Below are 22,032 nucleotides of genomic sequence, written 5' to 3'. Positions count from 1 at the left end.
AGTTCAAGTCTGGCGCGAAACCACCTGTCTACGAGTGTCCCCTCCTTTCTGTGGGGGAGTGAGCAGTGTGTGCCCAAGGGCACTTCTCCGAATGTGTTCGGGAAACGAAGGCGACGGGGGATTATGCGCACTCTCGCCCTCAAGGCGGACTCTTCGGTGACTCTCGACGCTCCGATTGGAGGATGGTGGGACCGCAGCTTGAACAGAGGGGTTTTAAGAGACCTTTGGGGGCCATCGGGAGTGCTCTCCCGTCTGCCCTGAGATGTAGGAAGATGCTTCGATCCAGTGTGCCTCGACCCAGTCATGCTAGACTGATGAGACGTAACGTCTCGTTCTCCTACTTCTCATGTAAATAATGTAAATAAACCCGGTACTCTTCTCATCGACATGTTCTCATCGAGAACATGTTCTCAATGAGAACATGTTCCTCCCTTCAACAACGTCTTCAGCGTGGATGAGGCGGACGACGGCATGGGCCAGCTACCACTTTGGATATGCCCGACTCCAACTCTTACCACTGGCAAGGCCACGACTCCCAACTCCTACAACTGGTGGGCAGCGGTGAGATTGAGCTCACGGAACTCGGATAGACGACGACTCCCAACTCCAACAGCGCTCACGGATGGACGCGGCCCTTGACCTGGCCCGTTCCAACCTGGCAAAAGCGCGAGCTGGACAAAAAGCCCAATACGACCTGTCACGTTGGGACGTGCACTACGGTATCGGCGATCTCGTCCTCAGATGCAACCACATTTTGAGTGACTCCGCCGAAGGCATCTCTGCCTCCCTGTCGGCCAAATGGTTGGGTCCGTACCGAGTGGAGACCAAAATGTCCCCTCTGGTATACAAGCTGGCTCACTCCGAAGGGAGACTAGTCGGCGGTCCAGTTCACGTCTCGGACCTCAAACCTTTCAATGCCCGTAGCAACGACTGGGGAGAGGGGGAAGTGGTTAACGAACCGCAGGCAAACCGTGACACGGCTGGCCCCAGGCCACGCCACCGGTACAACCTGCGGAAACGCGCCTAGGCAGGCTTTCTCCCATCAGCTGGTAGCCAGACTTTATTCCCTACCACGCCGGTGAACGGAGAGACACAGCTACGGTGCGAGGGCGCAAGTTGAAGCGGTGACAGGCCTTTTGGCCTAATATACCCTCTCGTACTCACCCGCCTTCTGACGCCCCTAGTCAGCTTTCTCCCACTAGCAGGTAGCTGGACTTCATTCCCTACCATGCCGGTGAATGGAGAAATGTAGCTATGGTGCGAGGGTGCACATCAAAGCGGTGACAGGCCCATGTGGTCTAGTATATCCTCATATGTGTTGCCCAAGCCTCAGCCTGGCAAACACCCCTTTTTGGGCAGTCAGCCAGGTGGGCAACTTTCTTGGCACACCGGCTATGCCGGGCGGCTTTCCTGTCCTTACCCGTGTGTCGTCAAGTCTTCTCCCTGTGCCTGGCTCCACTGTGCCACCAGTCGTCCTGACCACGAGGCCAGCTGTCCCTGGTCCTACCATGCCAGTCTGTTGCTGACCTCAACGCCTACAGCTCCTGGTGCTTCCGCCATGACTGACTCCCGCCTTGGGGGTCACAAACTCGTGCTAGCCTTGCCTCCTGCTGCCTTGGCTGCCGCTAACTGCGGCTTGTCTGCCCAGTCAAACGCTGACCCCTGGCTGAGGATGGTCACTACGGCTTCCGCTGCTATCCTGGCTACCGGTCATCACAGCCTGCTGTTCCTGCTAGCACACAATCTGCAGAGCTCTGTGACCTCCGTGGTGGCTGCTGCTCCAAAATGGCAGCCATGCCGCGCGCGTTCCTGCCAGCTTCTGCTCGACAGACCTCAGGCATTGCTGGCTGTCCCTTAGTGCTGCCCCGCCCCGTCCTTCCTGGGCGGCCGACCCCTTCCTCCTGGCAGTGAGCCCTTCCTGTGTGCGGAACTTTGGTAGCCAAGGTAGGCCTCTGGCCTCGCATTAATAGAAGCGACGTGTTCCCTTTTTAGACTGCTGGGACCCCTTCTGCCAGCCCTGGCCCTGAGGAAGACGATGACACCCTCTTGGACTTTGCCCCGTTGGCTTAGCCCTCTTTGGCTGAGTCAACCTTGCCACTTGGCCTCGGTCAGCCACCTTTGGAAGCTGGCCTCGGTCTTTAGGAGGGGGGAATGTGGGAACCGAGGTGCCTTCCTGCACCTCGTCCCCCAGCTCGCACGTGGCGCTTAGCTCGATCTCTGGAAACCGCCACCGTACCGGCAATATGGCGGACACGGCTAGCACTCTGGAGCTACTTTCCTGCGCAGACCGTGCTTCTCCCCCTCGGGATTGGACTTTCCCCGCGAGAACACGTCACCGAGACGCGCCCTGATTGGCCTCCCGGGTGGCGGCCCCGGGGCACCCTCTCCACCCGAGTTCTCGTCCGCTGAGTGCTTCGCTTCCTTGCCGCGGCAGATGCTCACAGGCCCGCAACGAGATGGTTACATGATACCTTTGTTCTCCCGACTCCTCGTTCTCGCCCTTGGCGGACCGCTACCTGGTTAGCCCTAGCACAGCGGGCGCACGTACTTGATCGGTCTTGCGGGTGAGCCTTGGCTCGTAAGCGCCATGACTGTCGCACTGTGCTGTATCTTGGGTGAATAAACCCATGTTTTTTGGCGATCTGACTCCGGAGCCTTCTCTGCGCCGTGTCGGAGAGTCGACGAACCCTGCCGTAGCGCCTTTGTGCATTGCGGCGTGGAGGAGTGTCGTGCCCTTTCCAGACCATCGCTTGTAGGGTAAGTCTTGTGCAAACCCATCTGCACAAGAGGTAAAACACCAAAAATAGCAAGCAGCATGTATCAAATCGGTGGTTAGGGCTTTCCTTGGTCTTCATTTTGCAGCGCAATCTGTTGCTCTGGGCGCTGGCTCTTGTGGTGGTGGGTTCAATGCGAATGGCAATTCATGACTATTGAATTCATTGGAATTGCAGCTCTCTCTGTTTGACAGCTCCAAGGAGCTGGTGCAGCTGACATTATCACCTGAAGACTTTGTGCCATTGGTCCGGCTCGATCACGAATCAACTGAGTGTTTGCTCTTCGCCGCTTTCGTCCTCTGCACTGGCGAGACCAGCATTCCTTGCACGTCTGCTGCACTGACAGGCCGCCATTTACATCACACAAAGGGTTTACTCAACTACTTGGCGAGGTTTTGGTTTAGTTCTTGCCCTTTATGTTCCTGAGGAGGGTTTCAGGAACATAAAATTGTTGTTACTTTGACTTGATCAAAAAAGTGCAGAAGTTGCCCTTTAAGCCTGGGCAGCATACTAACTTGCCCACCATTTGGTTATGGTTTAAGTTTTTCAAGGTTAAATATGAGTTACTGATGAGAAACGGTGTCAAAGGCTTTGGTGAAATCAAGAAAAATGCAGTCCAACATCTTGGTAACAACATGGCAACACCAAACTGCTGGCTTGACTGCATAGCTACACACATAACTGCTGCTTTCACCCGCATTCTGTGGCGTACTACCTCTGCCGTTCGCTGCTTTTAAACGAAGCAAGCGATGCATGGCAGCATCGACAATAATCTAGGGTTGTTTGTTTTAATTAGTGGACGCAAGAAAATTAGCCAATATAATCAAATCGGCATGCTAAACAGTGGTATGCCAACGCAGACATTGTTGCAGACCAGGTGTGGCCGTTAGCAGGTAAGACTAGCATTTAGCATACATCTTGTTCCCTTCTGTTTTTACTGCTACTAGTAAAATAGTATGCCACCCACCCTTCTTCTGAAAAAAAAAAAATCATTTTTGTTGTATTTTTAGCCACCTCAAGCTTTGTTGAAATTTGCGCTCAAAGGCAACGACTAGCTTCCGAATGAAAAATTGTTTTAAAAATGTCTTTACGACCAGCATACGACCATGACTTTTTTTTTCGCGTGGATGGCACTGCTCTTTTATAGCAACACGTTTCTAAATTTTTTGGCATTTTAGCTAATAAAGCACATGGCTAGGCTATAGTGGGCCGAGCAATGCGCTTGCAAGGTTGCTCAATAGTGCACTGTGCTTGCAGCCGGAGCATCTGTGATCAGTAAAGTCCTTAACTTACAGGCACAAAACCACTGCAAGAATTAAGCATTGCGCAGAACAGAAGAAAGAGAAAACACGCGCAATGCTCTATTGGGCAAAAACTTATTACGTGCTGAGACGAACGGAAGAAAGAAGTGCACGAAACCAAATAACGACATTCAATTTTCTGATTACGTTTGTCCTTTGTTTTCACAGGACATGCTTTTGCGACCTGACTTGCACAATTTCAGCTAGCACATTCGGTGCAAGAATACAATGCGAACAGAGCAACCACAGTTCTCATTAGTTGCGTGCAAGTAGCTTTATTAATCAGATTTGACGAACAGTGCATAGTACCAGAGCGGCGATTTTTCACGTGTGACGCTGTTTCTTGCAACGAAACAGGCATTTATTGCAATACAATGTGTTTTAGAGGCTTGATGCGAAAATGTGAGTGTGAATGAATAATTTTTCAGGACACTTAGCTCAGGTTCAAAGCGCAAGTCGTTGCAATAGAGGCTCGGCGCAAGTTTCGTTTTCAAACCATTACGCTTCTTGCGAATGTCGTCAGGACAGATATTCAATAGTGCAAAAACCTGCTGACATGGCTTCCTTGATTTCTAGCAGCACAGAGAATTTCGCTTTTTTTTTTTTTAGTCAGTGGACGATTAAGGCAATCGTTGCATTTTAAAGTCCTGAATAATAGCAACACGGCAATGAACGGTGAACCTGACAACATACATCTGCCTCGCAACTACATCGTTGCCAAGATGGCGGGCAAAGCCACTGTTGCCAGATCACTCTGCATTTTGAATATAGATGATGGTGACGGTTCGCTGCATATCGGATGTAACGATCGAAATTTTGCTTCTGGGCGGCGTTTTTTATGCAGAATAATCGTGAAATTTGCGTTACTGAGTTGTGCTTAACCGATACGGGGCGAAAAGCTTGCCTACGCGAGTTCGTATCTGCAGCCATTACCGCGCGGCGCATCCCGCCAGCGCGTCGATTGTCAAAGCCACGAAAAACATCGCAAGTTGGCGCAGCGTGCACAAGATGGCGCAAGCTGCTTCTCGTCGCTAGCGGTCGTGCGAGCGTCCATAGAAGAGGAGGGGAGGGAAAAAAACAAGCTGTCTGTCTCTCTCTTGGAGAGCGCGGAAATGCGCCGTGGAAGCGCAGCAGGAGGTGCCCCGACAAAGCGCAAAGCTGCATCTCTCTAGACGAAACTGCAAATTTTGCAAGACTAGAAGCAGTACGAGCTCGATGATATCGAAGCAGTTTGATGATATCGACGATTATGAAAACCGGGAACGCCACGATAATGAAGGCTAGAAGCAGTGGCAAATGCTGATCAAAGGAAAAGGCAAGCTTTGTTCGTCAGGACGAAACCCCCATGGGCAAAACCAGCGCCTCCTCTATTTTAGGAGGCGCTGGCGAAACCAACATGGTGGAAGCCGCTGACATTACCAAACTCTGGGAGCACGCCTCTACTGATGATGAAATAGGTGGTGCTTCGATGGAAGCACCTTTCTGAGTTGTGGAGATGGGTTTGCACAAGGCTTACCCTACGAGCGACGGTCAGGAAAGGGCACGACGCTCCTCCACTCCGTAACGCACAAAGGCGCTACGGCAGGGTTCGTCGACTCTCCGACACGGCCCAGAGAAGGCTCCGGAGTCAGATCGCCAACAAACACAGGTTTATTCACCCAAGATACAGCACAGTGCGACAGTCACGGCGCTTACGGGCCAAGATGATGAAATACTGATGATGAAATAGGTGGTGCTTCGATGGAAGCACCTTTCTGAGTTGTGGAGATGGGTTTGCACAAGGCTTACCCTACGAGCGACGGTCAGGAAAGGGCACGACGCTCCTCCACTCCGTAACGCACAAAGGCGCTACGGCAGGGTTCGTCGACTCTCCGACACGGCCCAGAGAAGGCTCCGGAGTCAGATCGCCAACAAACACAGGTTTATTCACCCAAGATACAGCACAGTGCGACAGTCACAGCGCTTACGGGCCAAGGCCCACCGCAAGACCGATCAAGTACGCGCGCCCGCTGCGCTAGGGCTAACCGGGTAGCGGTCCGCCAAGCGCGAGAACGAGGAGTCGCAAGAACAAAGGTCTCACGTAACCACCTCGTTGCGAGCCTGTGAGCATCTGCCGCGGCGAAGAAGCGCTCAGCGGACGAGAGCTCGGGTGGAGAGGGTGCCCGGGGGCCGCCGTGTGGGAGGCCAATCAGGGCACGTCCCGGTGACGTGTTCTCGCGGGGCAAGTCCAATCCCGGGTTGGAGAAGCACGGTTTGCGCGCGAAAGTAGGTCCGGCGCGCTAGCCGTGTCTGCCATGTTGCCTTTATGGCGGTGGTTCCCGGAGATTGAGCTAAGCGCAAGACCGATCAAGTACGCGCGCCCGCTGCGCTAGGGCTAACCGGGTAGCGGTCCGCCAAGCGCGAGAACGAGGAGTCGCAAGAACAAAGGTCTCACGTAACCACCTCGTTGCGAGCCTGTGAGCATCTGCCGCGGCGAGGAAGCGCTCAGTGGACGAGAGCTCGGGTGGAGAGGGTGCCCGGGGGCCGCCGCGTGGGAGGCCAATCAGGGCACGTCCCGGTGACGTGTTCTCGCGGGGCAAGTCCAATCCCGGGTTGGAGAAGCAGGGTTTGCGCGCGAAAGTAAGTCCGGCGCGCTAGCCGTGTCCGCCATGTTGCCATTATGGCGGTGGTTCCCGGAGATTGAGCTAAGCGCCACGCGCGAGCTGGGGGACGAGGCACGCGGGAAGGCACCTCGATCCCCACAGAGTGCACCTTTCTGAGTGCAGACAATGCTACCTCGTTCTGGGAAGAGATCTATGACGAGGCGATCGTTGTCGTGACAGACGGCGGCGGCCGTGATGACAAGATGACACCGACCCCAATGTTCAACCAAAGTGCAATTTCGTCGATCGAGTCACTCATTGATTTCACGCACGCTAAATTATTGCCACCAGAGTTCGCGCAGCAGCTGGACGCGATGCACACGGCGTTGTGAATCCGAAACTTTTGCGAAAGCAAGTGCAGATTTCTATTTCAGCGCGCCGAACGATTGAGGTGCTATTTAGAGGTACAGTTAAACCTGGATATAACGAAACTTACAATGTCCCGAAAAACTTCGTTATAAAGAGGGTTTCGTTATATGCAGGTTCGGCACAAGAATTAAAAAAAAAAACGCTTACAGTATTTGCTCGATTGTAACGTGCCCTCGATTGTAACGTGTCCCGTTTTCCTTGCGTTTCTTGTGTTTCTTCATCAAAGAACTCATCCTTGCAATGTCAAACCAGGTACTGAATGCGTGGACGCATGTCGTTTCACACAAGCGCGAGGAGTCGGAAACGAAGAGCGAGTGACACGACGGCATTGTAGCGTCGTATAGTGGCACCTAGTGTCAGGTTAGTGAAGTGAAGCGCAGAGACTTGCGCAGTAACCAAAGAGTGGCACTGCCAGTGCGTTGAAAAAAAAAAAAAAACTTCGGCAACATCAACTGGAAAAGGAGGGTGCCGGCTTGGCGAGTTAGGCCAGCTGCAGCAAGCGGCGGGATCAGGTTTGGATGAAGAGAGAGGGAAAGGTCAAGCCCGCAGCGGCAAGATCGCCAGATCGAGGTATGCAGGTCCGCCTCGTGCACGCTTGCACGCAAGCACACGTGCTCTCGCCTCGCAGTCGCCGCGAATTCGAGCGCGCCAAGCACGACGCCGCCGTTTCGCATTCTGTCGTGGCGGAGAAGGTGCTTCCGGTTGCTGCTCGCGTAAAAATGACAAAATCTGGGGCGGAATCTCTAGGGCGGCAACGGGGAAAATTCGTTATTACGAGGGGGTCTCCCGCTGCCACTTCGTTACGTAGAGGTCTCAAATACACGTCTTTCTATGGAATAACGGTGGGGAATAGAAAAACTTCGTTATATCCAGGAATTCGTTATATGGAGGTTCGTTATAAGCAGGTTTGACTGTATAAACGTTTCATTCTTCACAGCCTACTTTCTACAATGTCGATATCTTATCACAAGTGGCAAATTTGGTTTCAGGTCTACAAAGGTATATTCGGCAGGTTTTTTTTTTATGCAGTCCAGATATAGCGATGTTCAGTTATAACGATAGGATTTTTCATTCTTCTTGATATCGTTATAAGTGGACTGCACTGTACATGTATCTTAGATACTATCTTAGATACTCTTTGGGCATCTTGTAGCTGTATTATGGTACGTCTGGCAAGGCGTGTATCAGTATCTGTATTTCCGATACATGAAAGAATGTATCGTGTACCTTAAGATAAAAGATATTGCTATTGCAACATCACTGTGAGGAACTATAAACGTTGGCTGAACACCTCTTGTCAAGCTGATACTGCTGCCACTAAGCCACCTGAATAAAACAAAAAGCAGCAACATTCTTTTATTTTTTCGCCAGAGCCCTCTAGCAAGAGCAGGCTGTGAGGTCTGCACGTCCCTATTGGTGGAGCAGAGTCACATGGTGGCGCTCGCGCCGTCTTGACAAAAACAAGCGCGCTAACGTCTGAGCGCAGCCAACCTTTTCTTTTCTTGATAGTTTTTTGTTTTTTAGTTGCGGCAGTGCCATGACACTTGCTCGTAGCCACCGTACTGTGCTCTATACACCAATGCATGGGTGTCTTTTGCGCAAATTCTGATGCCGCTATAATGTCATTATCGAAGTTTCTCTTGTGTGGTGCTTTGTTACAAAGTCTGAAGAATGTAAGAACGGAGTTGCCTTGCGTCTAGTGGCCTTCACACAACAGCGGTTTGAAGGATCTCGTGGATGTAAGTTTGACTGTTGTAAACTAAAGCGTGGATGGCGCTGCTTCCGGGAGGTTTCCGGCAGCTATTTTGTGTATGTGATTGTCGCTCGCAAGCACCAAAAGCAGTTTTTGGACAACTTTACAGGGTAAAAATTCTACGAAATATGAATAAGCGACTGCACATTTCGGACGGACTAGTGCTTGTTTATACGTTGTGAAAGTTTGATCTGCTCTATCTTTAGTCAGCGCGTTCTAAACATAAGGCTAATTTTTTGGCACTCAGAGTGACAAAATTAGGCAAACAATGCTAAGAGATCAAGTATTAAAACCATCAACTTGGGCCCAAACAAGCCATGTGCTGACCGCATTACATTAAGGATCGGTGCGAGTGCATTCTAACGATTCTGCCAACGCTGCTTATATTGGACCTACCCACTCAAATAACTAAGCTAGCACTTGCTCTCTGAAATAGTCGTGGCCAACAGGTGAAAAATATTGTTCACTTCATACCATTACAAGCCTTTCGCTTGCCTGCTTCAACACATTTGTGCGATCCTTTTGTGGCAAAAATTGAATCAGTTACACCTCTGGCCCGCCTAAAAGCCAACGTCCATGGAGCTATCTTTCGCAACGAATTTCACGTGAAGAAAAATCTAGCACGAAGCGCCACTGTGTATCCGTCACACCACACTCCCATGCAACTAAGAGTGAGCGTATGCCACCGACAGGCGGTGTACGCTGGTGTAGCGCGCCGACTTATCACGCGAGGAGTCATTGTGGCCAGATGAGCCAGGCTACAAAAGCGACATTGGCGAATGGAAGCAGAAGGCAAAAATGCGCCTAAACCACTATTTTTACACATAAAATAAGGCAACTGACCTGAAAAAGTACATACATAAGTGTTACCTATTTAGGTTGCAACTTTTTTAAAAATATATATGTGACGCGTCGGTGTTTTGCCGATGCTATCCCTCATCTGTGACCCTGTGTATGTTTACGGCTCGCTCCGCTCGTGCGCAGCTGAATTTTTTTCCCATCAGCTTCCGCCTTCGAGCCTGCCCTGCAGTCGAGGAAACACAGAAAGCTATTTATGTGACCACGGACATGGCAATCGTTCGTCGAAACTATCTTCTCCAGCTGAAAAAGAACTTGCTACTTTTAAAAAAACAGAAGCAAGAAGAGAAAGGAGCGAGGCATCGATAGTGGCCATAGTCGTCACTGCAACACTTATAGTCAACAGACTTTTCCAGAAAAAAGATCCCGCCAAACCCAGCACGCACCACCTGACGGTCACGCCCTGTCGTCGCGTCGTAATTGTCGCCACATGGAAAAGGTGTAGCCCCCCGCGAGGTGCCACACAGATGGCACCTATTTTGACTGTGTCGTTCCGCTGCGTCGCGAGAGCTGGGCAAAGGATATACAAAAGGCGCACGCCAAAATGAGGGGTCCCGTACGTTGCTTGTGAGAAGGCTCTCTTCTTTTGTCTTAAAGTAGCGAGCCGCCCGTATGCCGCGATGCTTCAGCTCGCATTTTTCTCGGATGTGCCAGTGATCTACACCCTGCAAACATCAATCAAATGTCTCTCCAAAACACAATGGTACGCAAGGCATCATGTTGCCGGTATGCATGGAAAAAGCATCATCGATAAGCGAAGCCTCTTACTACATAGTGTAAACAAAACAAGCAGTGGCCACATATTATTTGCTAGAACATTGAGGCAGAACAACCAACAAGGAGGAGAAACGGCGCTGGAAACAAGCGTTTGAAGCGAAGGTAGGAAATAGCTAAACAGTAGCCAAGCGTCAACAACCAAAACTCCTGCCAACGGGTGACCGACGGAAGGCAACCTCTGTGCTATGGTCCGATTGGTCCACGCTCTCCGCTGCGCTCAATGACTTCTGGTGGCGGCGGTTTGCTGGGCGGCAATTATTTGGAATATCTGAAATATCTGGAAGGCGGCAAATATTCTTCGAGCACGGCTTATGTCTGGATGTCTTCACAAACAGAATTTACACTTGACAAGGTTCTGGTGTCCAGAATGGACACCCCTGCTTTCTGAAACTCTTCAATTGTACTCCTGCCGCAGAGCAGTGCTCCTTGACAGCTACAACGATTAAAGTGCTGCTTACGAGCATCGACCCCAACTGTATGCTCTCTGTCGACTTGCCGACAGCGAGCAATGGCCTTGTTACGATGGGCCTGAAATTCATTGTAGCAAGTTCGAGCAATGTTCCAGCTCGCTGTCCTTTGTCGAGCTAAGCACCCTTCTTGAGTTCTTGAGTGAACGTCATTTAGTGCACCCACGCCCACTCTATTGAGGATGGACAGGCTTCTGGTGTGTCTTGCCCTGGCTATAATTCGCACTCAAGGCCGCACCCTGAGATGACGCGGTTGTACAACAACAAGCCACGAGAGGGAAACCGGCATCCCACTGAATTCTCCGACGATTGTCTCAGCTATACATCTACCAACCACGACAAGGAGACCAGCCTCCTGCAGAATTCATTAATTGTCTCAGCTTTACAGCGATAGACCACAAGAGGGTAACCAACCTCCCGCGGAATTCTCCGCTGATTGTGTCGGCTGTACAGCTAGTGTTATTTAAGGCCGTCAAGACCCCACTGTTAGCAGAACCGCTCGATACTCTGGTAGAATCAATACCTTGTACATATCATATAAATGCATTTTCTTCTCATTTTCATCATCATGATGCCCGCCTTAATCATCATCTCCTGATTTCTGTGGTGAAGCCCACTTTGCCTTGTCCTGGTCGTATCAGTATAGAAAACACGATAGTCAAAGCGGAGTTTTTTCCAGAGCCAGCCACCACTTGCAGTGCTTCTTGAATACATTCTTTGGTATCACACTAACTGGAGTTTGCATGTCGACGTTGATACGCAGCTCCCTCCATTCCCGTGTCAAATCTTGTTCGAGGGGCCGCAATATGGCTCAGATGGCTGTGGTGTGCATGACCAGGGCAGGAACGTTTCTTCTTCACTCTGACTTCCATCTTCTTCCATGAAAAATGCACCTGCTGTGCGGGAATGCCCCCTGTTGCACACACTGGCCAGGTGTCCTTTTCAGCTGCACTGGTGGCACGTGGTGTTTCGAGGTCCACATGTATTGACAGCGTGCAGGCCGAAGACGTTACTCAGTGTCGATGGTCTCTGGTGCCACTGTGAATGTAGAATGTTAACGCTGCCACCTCCGTTCCCTTGGTCAGTTTCTCGCATGCCTCAAATGCCTTCTTGTGCCTTCTCAGAAGCCATGGTGAATTCGGTCTCTTCCAAAGTTAGCTTCCTGCGTGCCAACAGGCATCGCCTTGTGTCATCATCCAAGATTCTGCAAATTACGCAGTCCCACAGCTATGGTCCAGTGTGCTGCCGAAGTTGCAGCTTTCAGCAAGTCTCCTGAGGTTGGGAGTGTAGTCTCAGACGCTCTCCCCTTCTCCTTGCTTGCACAGAAAAAAAGGAATAGCTGGCTAATATTTCGTTAGCTTGCGAGTTATTGTGTTCTTCTAAATACAGTTAAACCTCGATATAACGAAGTCAGTAAAATAGGCAATTTGCTTCGTTATATCGAAATTTTGTTGTACTGAAACACAACCTTTTATGCAAATAAGTACAGTCACCGATAGATTTTTCTTGCATGGAAAGTGGCCGCAATATTTTCTGAATTAACGGGCAGTTGAAAAAGGCAAATTTGAATTAGAGAACAAGTCATTTTGTTGAATTTGGGAGTCGGCGACTTATGATACGGTTTCATGCCACGTCAACGATATCTTCACATCGGCAGTACGAATTAAGCGAAGCCAACCACGCTTTCGCATCCGCTCCTCCCCATGGCTGATAGCATGGCCCGCAGTGGGACGACGCTATCATGAAAACACCGTAAGCGGGGAGCGAATGCTCTGCCTGCCTCTCGCTTCAACGGGTCTCTGAAACTCAAGATGACGCAATCTCCAATACTAAACGCGTGGGAAAATAGCTTATATGATGCCACTCCGTCTCGGCATGCCCACTCTTTGCACACCCAACAGATTGCCTCTAAAGCAGGGTGCGGGGCCATGTGCAGGCACTTACAGCCATGTGCAGGCACAGCCAAGACGCGCAACTTACCCCGTCCCCCATCCCCGCCACCCCCTCGCGCGTTACTGCGAGATCGCTTCCCTCCCCTAGTTTCCCCTTGATCTTGTGGGAAGGTGGCACTCGTGAAGCCACCATCTTTCTTGTCTCACCCTCGCACGCTTTCACTCGCACCTAAAGCTACGGTGCAGGGGGCGCAATAAGATCTTATTGCACTTGAACTTTATACTGAACATGACGCTGCTCCACTTCAGCGGTTGCTTTTGTTGCTCAGCGAGCGGTTTGAGAGGTGCATTAGCAAGCAGCCCTATGTAATTCAATCATTTGACCATCTGCGTTCGCGTAAGTTTCCATTTATTTTCTTGGTATTCCTTTGCGGTGGCAGTAGATTTTCTTAAATCTTTGCGCAAAATGAATCTGTTCCAACCAGGCCGACTCGCAGTTATGCTTCAGTAGATTTTCGTTATTTTGAGGTCGTGGTGTTCTATAGACAAGAGGTTATGAAAATTGAAATACTTCGTTATATCGGGAATTTCATTATATTGAAATTTGTTATATCGAGGTTTAACTGTATCTCACGGAATCGTCATAGCTTAGACTGTTGACCAAGGCGACTGGATGGCATCCTTGCAACTCGTGTCGCTCAACAAAGATAGCAGCAAAGCACAGCGTCTTGCAGGACCTATTCATTTTCCTCCAGGTAGGCTTCCAGGCATACACGGTACGTACTCCAACTACCCGCAGTCTCGTCGAAAACCATTGGGTTAGAGATTATTCTTTAGTGTAGTCGGCAAAAGGCTACGCTCGAAGGGGATTCCATCCTCGTCGCCACTAAAGTAGCACCCCAAACGACACATTTGATGGTCTTCAAAAGAGTAAGAAAGGTGTGGTTATTCAAGATAAGGTGCATGCTTTTATTTCGTATGAATCTTTGGGTGCATACGCCATGCTTGCCATGAAGCGAGCTGTATTGAACGCGATGCAGCAGAAACCTAAGATGCACTTTAAGGATCCAGCCGCTGCTAGTAGTAAGTAATTAATAGGGTTTTGCATACCAAAGCTGCACTGTGGGCTATAAAGGGCCCCATAGTGGAGGGCTGCAGACTAACAAGAATGTTCGCATGAGTGTTCTTGCAACCAGGCATCAGACCTGTGTTCTTGCACTCAGCAGTGGAAACACCAATACACTGGACCATCACAGCAGGTATCAGACCATAAGACCCTTGCAAAACGTTGCGATCTGCTTTTGCAAAGGTTTTGTTGTAGCCATTCTTTTTTTAGTACATAAACCAAAATCAGCGCGATCACACTGTCGCATCTCTTGAAAGTATTGCTGAATTGCTTACCAGTGACTTGTATTTCTTGTTTTGATAACTAATTGGTGCAGTATGGCAAATTAGATTAATTATTGAGTGTGTGTGCTGTTCTGCTAAGTGTCAGGTCATGCAAAAAGTGATTCAACTGAGCTTGAAGATAAAATCATTGTACTTCATGTGGCATTTTTGGCATAGTTTACTACACCTTTTGTATGGAAGAAGTCCGTTTTTGTTAATGCTGATATGACTACAAAATTGGATCTGTGCAGGCGTTCTTGCCTAGCTTTTACACATTTTTGTGACCAGTCTTTCCAGTAACAGTATGTTCCTCTGTCATGCAGGGAGACTTCACAAGGACTGGTTCCAGACGCCTGGCAGGAATGATGAAAGATGGGTACAACTCTGCCAACAGGTGCGTGCCTTATTTCCTCCCAGAGTGCAAGCAGTTCAAGAGTGGTAAAAGGAAGAGCAGTTTCAATGGCTTTGTTGGGTTTGTAGACAAACTAACTTTATCAGCACAAGTGAAGCTTATTGTCATTGCCGACTCTGGTCGAGGTTCACCAACTTTCCAATTGCACCTGAATTCAGTTGGAAAATATATTGGTCTGATGATAAAGCCGCAATCTTAAAGAGTCCCTGAAACGGTTCGGCCAAATTTTGTAGACGTATAGGGTACAGCTACAGTAAAACATTTGTGTCACAATTTAAGTGAAGCATCTCATATTAAGAGAGCTAAGGGCAATTACAAGTTAACCTCCTCCTTAGCCATGCTTTTCCTCCTCAACTAGTTCGCTGAGTGACCGGGGCTAAGCTCGGCCTTCACTGGCTCTGTGTCATGATGTGACTTCGTGTCGTCTACTTCCGGTTGTCTTGGAGAAAGCGCGCAAAGCCTCTCCAACCTCTCTGCTAGCCACCTGGCCGTCGATCCCCCGCGAGAGCTATCCAAGCGGCGTGCATTGCGAGTGCTCTGTTGGTAACCACAGGCGAGCTGGGCATTTTGGCAGATGGGCGGAGGCGTAAACTAAAACCCCTCCATATACTACCACCGCTGCGATGAAGGATCTTTAGCATAAATGTGAGCGGCCTGTACGGTGTAGCCACCTGGTGGCGCAGAGCTTAACCAGCCAAACACACAGCTACTATTGCTGTAACCAAGTGTAAAACATTATAAAGATTTAAAAAGACAATGTGTTCACGATTACGCTCCTGTCGAAAATTTGCACCAGCAGCAAAGTAGAATACACTTGGTTACTGCTATATTAGCTCTGTGTTTGGTTGTGCTTTGTGCCACCAGATGGCTGCACTGTGCAAGCAGTTCACGTTCGCGCCTCCGTTCATCCCGTAAAATGCCCAGTACACTTGTGCTTGCGTTTACCCGAATACCGGACACGCTAAACTCTATTGAGGTAGTAATCCTTCGGCGTGAAGTGATGGCCGCAAACGCGTAGATGCTGGCGCCATTTGGATACTGACAGTCCGATGCGCTGCAGCCACTCCACTCGTCTGCTGCCTTGCAGAGGGACACGATGTCACCGCTTGACATGTCGCCGATCGCTACGTTTGCAGCCCACAACACAAGGGCAGACCATGGTGCTCACGAAAAGAAAGAGCGAGGCCAACACTGACCGCGCAGCTCTCGTCAACACGGAGCACGTTGTAATACAAGCAGACGACACTTGCTGCGGGCTGGAAGTGCTTTTAGTGTAGTGATACATGTCCTTGTGTTACTCTTTCTGTTACTTCCTTTTTATAAAAACAAATAACTAACATTTAAACTATTACAAACAACATTTGTTAACCATAATGTTGGAAAAATAATCGATGACGCGCCCTGGGCATCCAATCTGATAGCTCGCCCTACTGGCGTCATATGGTCAAATCGCGTCACTTGGTCATGGGCAGCTGAAAACTTGACCGATTGGCGTGCTGGGATCGGTGGCGATGTACCTTTTTAAAACCTTATAATAAATTACACGCTTTACGTGGAGTGCTTAGATGCGTCAATTAATGATCAGAAGGACCTACTCGTAACTACTCAGTATGTTTGTACAATATCGTCAAAATCATTTCAGGGTCCCTTTAAAGGAGAATTGACACAAAAATCTTGTTTTGAGGCTTTCTCTTTCTTTTCTCTCTTTTTTGCAATATTAGATAGTTATTAGCAGCATAATTATAGTATGCTGTGATGTATCCTGTCTCTTTGTCCCGATGCCTGTTACTAAATAGTGTGTATTTGTTTGTATGTGTGTAATGATCCACTTGCAAAGGGTTATAGAAATGAGAGAATCAAAAGAAATACTGTGCAGTGTTGTATTCTAAAGTTGTAGTACTACAGTAAAACCTTGTTAATTCGGATTTCAAGGGACCGAAAAAAATGTCCAAATTAACTGAATGTCGAATTATCGAAGGTATCAAGAAAACAATAAACAAATGCTTACTACGTCAACATGCTTTTATTTACTGACCGAATCATCAAATCCTCTTTCTATTTTGCACAAAAGCAGTGCGGATGCTGCAATGCTCGTCATCTCGTGACTAATTAGCGCTCGCAGCAGCGAAGGCCTCGCGACTTCCTTCACAACGCGGCCACGGCGCGCATCTGAAACGCTTTTCACTACCGCGCGCACATCCCGATTATTTATTCGGCAGTGTCGCCAGGTAGCCGCCCATCGTGATGTAGACCGTGCTCTTCATCCTTAAAAGCTTTGCACTCAGTAAAAACGAAACTACTGTTTGCCGCAACCGATGCAGACGAAGCCGCAGCCACTGTCGACGCGATCATGGACAGTGACCTTGTGGTTCTGAAGGCGCGCGGCCGACGCACAAACTGAGTCAAAACGAGACTACTGTTTGCGCGACCGCTATTGATGCAATCGTGGATGGCAACCAAGCAGTTGCAAATTAAGGCACGCGGCCGATGCACACGCCAGGTCAAAGTGGAACTACTGCCGCAACCACTGCGGACGGTACCACTGCCGCTATCGGCGTAATCATGGATAGCAACTACACAGCCATGAAGGCATGCAGCTGACGCGGTGCTATGAGCGGTGGTAAACACAAGAATAAACTCTTTTAATGGAACAAATAGGCACGAAGCGTTCGGTGTTGCTGTCATTCACGTACGATTTCCGCTGATGACTATGGCGGTGCAGACTCTGCCGCTTCGTTTCGCTTGGACGTTAGCACCGTTGTTGCTCTTTTGAGTCACTCATTTGCGGCGCTTCTTGCTCGCCGAGCTCTGAAAGTTGTCCAAAATAACCGATGTGCAGCCAAGTACGTCCGAATTAACGAGAGTTTGATTGCATTGAATAATGCATATGCCAGCCGGGACCAGAGTACGAGTCCGAATTATCCGATTTTCAGAATGAATGAGGGTTGAAATAATGAGGTTTTACTGTAGTAGCTTTACACTCCTCTCATTCTTGATTTATACGGTATGGCGTATGAGCAGAGAGAATATTTTGAACAAATTGTTCAATGGCAGACTAAGCAGGAGCGTCTGCATCAGCAAATGTTTGGTGTGTTGCGACACCACAGACACGAGCACAAGGGGGTTGGCCCCTCCCTCATATAACCTTACGGGGCTTAGCCATGTCCGAGGAAAAGGGGATCCTGGGGGTTAAGCCAATGCTGAGTGTTTGGACTTTTAAGGTCCCTTAGACGGAGGCAACACACCCCTTTGGCTTCAGCTTCGCATAGACAGCACCCCCAGACTGATCTACCTCGCTGAAATCGGTAGTTGCCTTTTCCTATCTTCTCTCCAATGTTCATCTTTCTCGCCCGCTTTCAATCTTTCCTGTTTATTACTCTCTTCTGTATTACTTCCGATCTTATAGGCAGCGAGGGTTAACTCTTTGTGAATAGCTAACCTAGGTTATGTCATATTCGGTTGTAGTGGTAACGTACAGCTGGCATTTGCAGAACCTGTTTTTACAGGTCCTGCAGCGTGCCCTTGTAGGGCTCCATGGTTGATGGCTGGCGTTACTGCCGAAAAGTACACGTTCACTTATGCCTAGTTCCTTCCCCCCACTCCCTGATCACCCCAGAAAAGGGGGCACACCGAAGAAGTTTTCAATTTTTTTGGTAACCAAAAATTTTCCCCTGCTATTAGGTAATTCACAGTGAAAAACCGGAAAAACAGTGAGAATAATCTCACCATTCCTTGTGGCAAAATGTCTTACAATTGCTATAGGCCCAGGTTTTAAAGCTGTGAAATTGGCCAGCAGTGACCTCCTCTTGGAACTCCGCAATGAGAAGCAGCACGGCAAGCTGCCCAATCTATAGTCTTCTTTGGAGACATTCCACTGACTGTCACCCCACACAGCACACTGAACACCACCTGCAGTGTCATTTCTAACCATCACTTGCTGGAACTGACCTAGACAGAACTTCTAGAATGATGGAGTGACCAGAATGTTACCAATTTCAAGCGAATCAAGTTGAGGCGTGATGGCAAAAAAATCCAAACAATGCACCTTCGGCTCAAGTTTGTTGCCCGAAAGTATCAAAGCAGGCTATGTAAAGATCCGTGTCAGGCCATATGTGGCAAACCCTCTCAGATACATATTCTTGGTATAAGCGCGAAGAAGACACGGACGGTGGCATAAGAAGACAGGACGAGCGCTAACTCACAACTAAATCTTTATTGGAAATAACAAACATATATAAGTGATTGCGAAAACCATAGCAAAGAAAACATCACATGGTCGAAAGCATAACAGTTATCAGAAAATGGTGAAGCCGCTAAAATATAAACAAGAAAAAAACACTACTTCGCACTGACGTACGTGCTGAGCAAATATTGAAATTCATCTTCTGACAATGATAATGATGCCTGGCTAACACAAGTTTCTCCTAGTCTTTTTGTGTGAAATGCCTCAATTATTTTGCGTGTAGTTTGGCATTTGTGTCTAGAAAGGACTTTTGTGTCCTCAAACAATGTCCTACAACCGCACGTAAAACAATGCGAGGCTAGATGAGAAGCATTGGGATTGTTAAGAGAATGCTGATGTTCATTTAGTCTAATATTGAGGCACCTGCCGCTGTGTCCAATATAAGCTTTACCGCACTTGAGTGGAATGTGATAGACTATGCCTGTGTCACACTGTGCTGAAAAGGACACGCCACAATCATTTTTTCTTTTTACTCCACCCCGCTCAAGTTTTCTTTTTATGATAGGGCACATCCTTTGCAACTTACAGGGAGCCGAAAAAACCGTATTGATGTCGTATCTACTGGCTACATTCCGTAAACCATGTGACAACTTGTGCACATAGGGCACAACCGCAAACCGTTCTTTTTTCTGTTTTTCTGGCTGTTTTTTTGCAGCACTCTTGACCAATTTTGAAAGCTTTTCGCAGGTTAGTGGTAACAAATGTGCTGGATATCCAGCCTTCTTTAGCCTATCTAGCTGTTGCGAAAAACTTTGTTGCATACAGTGTGTACATGACTTAGCGATAGCGGACCTAAGTGCTGAATAAACTGTCCCCTGTTTTACAAGTTTGGTATGGCATGAAGAAAAATCAAGTAGTGTTTTTTTTTTCCCCCTTGGCGAATAGCACCAACAGACATGTTCCTGTTGGAACGTAAGGCATAGATCTAAAAACTGCAATGTATTATTCTGGATAAGCTCAAGAGGGAAACCCAGGCCCCCACCACATTCTTTAAACACTTTTAAAATATCGTTAGCTTTTTTGGTGTAGTTATCACTTGAACAAAACACGAGGTAATCATCTACGTATCGAAATGTACATACTGTCAAGTCCTTTAGATTGTTCTGTAGCTTTCTATTGATGTGACTTAGGTACAGATCACTCAAAACTGCTGCAACTTTTGAGCCAATGCAAACTCCGGATTTTTGTACATACATAGAACTACCCCATTTTATCATAGTATTGTCTAGGTAAAACAACAAAAGCTTCAAAAAAGATTCTATCGGTATACCAGATCGCTGTGTAAACAGGAACTCATCATTGAAGAGCATCACCGCTTCTTTAACACTACACATAAGTTCTTTTTGCGGAAGCGAATAAAATTCGTTTATTGCGGAAGCGAATAAAGCTTACATTTATTCCCCATATTAAATACCTGAAGACGAAATGTCCGAATACACTGAACCTCTTAAAGCTTCTGTCATGCACAACATGGGGTAGTGAGCGAAAATGCCTCCTGGTTTTCTACAGGAGCCTTGTCCACTCTCACCTTGACTATGGTGCTTTGATCTATAATTCTGCAATGCCAAGTGCACTAAAAATCCTAGACCCTGTTCACCATTTAGGTATCCACCTCGCAACTGGTGCTTTCAGGATAAGCCCTGTAGAAAGCCTCTACATAGAATAAAATGAGTGGTCACTCCGTCTACAGAGGTCATATTCCAGCTTCACATAGTATCTGAAAGTGCATTCGAATCCTGAACATCCTTGTTACAAAACTGTAAACAATGTTTCCTGTGCCTTACTTTTTAATAATTGGCCCACAGCGAGGGAGCTGTTCTCAGTGCGTGTGAGGAAGCTCAGTGAAGAAATGTGTGTCCCACTTCTAGAACATTGTGTAATGCCTCCAGTAAAGGTGCTACTGCCATGGCAGTGGCAGCTGGTAGAATGTGATGCGTCACTTATCAAAGTCATAAAGCACGCCCCAGAGGCACACATTCAAATGCAATTCCTTGAACTTCAGGTGATGTACTCATGCCCGGAGTATTACACTGACGCATCAAATGTTCACCGAGTCCTTTGCAGCACTCATCCTTTTCTGAATCCGATGTGCAGCACATGGAAACGAGTATCTTTATGGCTGAAGCATATGCAGTACTGCCGTCTGTGAACCATACCAGGAGCACAAATATACAAAAATCCATTATATTCACCGACTCTAAGTGTTGTAAGATCTTTAAAGTTGTTCTGTAAAAGTAAAAATGCTGTACTAAGTTCTCTTTGTTCACTTCAGTGTAGAGTATACATGTCTAGCCAGCGTGTCACAATATGCTGGGTTCCTAGGCAAAGAGGCATCGAGGGCAATATACTGGCAGACAAAACTGCCATATCAGTAGCAACAAAAGCCACCAACTCTGTAGCTGTCCCTGCCATAGACTTGAAGCCTTTCTTACGGAAAAAGCTTAGGAGCAACTTGATGGGCTCATGGGACACTGAAACATCTAATAAGCTGCATGTTATTAAGCTACAGTTAGGGCATTGACCACCCATAACAAAAACACAACAAACCGAGGTCATCATGCGTTGACTAAGAATCAGGCACACATATAGCAGACACTCATAACTGTTGACCGGCGATGACCCACCTATCTGTGGTAAAGTGGCGAGGCGTTAACTGTCCTGCACATATTGCTGGAATGTTGTTCAATAGAAGCACAAAGAAAAAAACACTTTCGTTTACCCTACTGTCAGCAAATTCCACTTCATCCAGCAATGTTCCTCGGTAATGACTCGCTTTTTGATAGCAGATCAGTTTTAGCTTTTTTAAATGTTTGTTTACTGCATGTTATGCACACACAAGTGATCCTCTTATCAGAGGCTGCTGCTGCGATTGTAACATTTAGAACACATGCTTCCCTGCCCTTGTGTACAAGGGCCTGGGTGAGGCATTAGTGCTACCTGAATATTCTTACATTTTAATCTTACTATCACTTCGCAACATATATTTTATGTTCATAGCTCACCCCACGTCATAGTTTTAATACATATACACTATATTTTACGCATTTTACAGTGCATATTTTAGGCCACTGTACAGCCAAGTTCTAACCATTTGTCATTGAACACACCATCGAATACATAATCCTCTTTATCAGACTAAGGCACTGTGCGGGTAT

General features: G+C 48.0%; 1 protein-coding gene across 1 annotated transcript in view; it reads left to right on the top strand.

Annotated features, from left to right (window-relative positions):
• The window catches only part of LOC119457473 (phosphatidylinositide phosphatase SAC2), a 142,427-nt gene that overhangs the window by 73,968 nt on the left and 46,427 nt on the right, over positions 1-22,032 (top strand). Inside the window, exon 12 of the mRNA XM_037719048.2 lies at positions 14,546-14,616. Within this exon, the coding sequence (XP_037574976.1) occupies positions 14,546-14,616 (71 nt within the window). The remainder of the gene's footprint in view (positions 1-14,545; positions 14,617-22,032) is intronic.

This window comes from Dermacentor silvarum, chromosome 1 (assembly GCF_013339745.2).
Source record: "Dermacentor silvarum isolate Dsil-2018 chromosome 1, BIME_Dsil_1.4, whole genome shotgun sequence".
In the NCBI taxonomy this organism is placed as follows: domain Eukaryota; kingdom Metazoa; phylum Arthropoda; class Arachnida; order Ixodida; family Ixodidae; genus Dermacentor; species Dermacentor silvarum.
The sequence above is the reverse complement of the archived record's forward strand: the minus strand, read 5'-3'. Positions and strand labels throughout refer to the sequence as shown.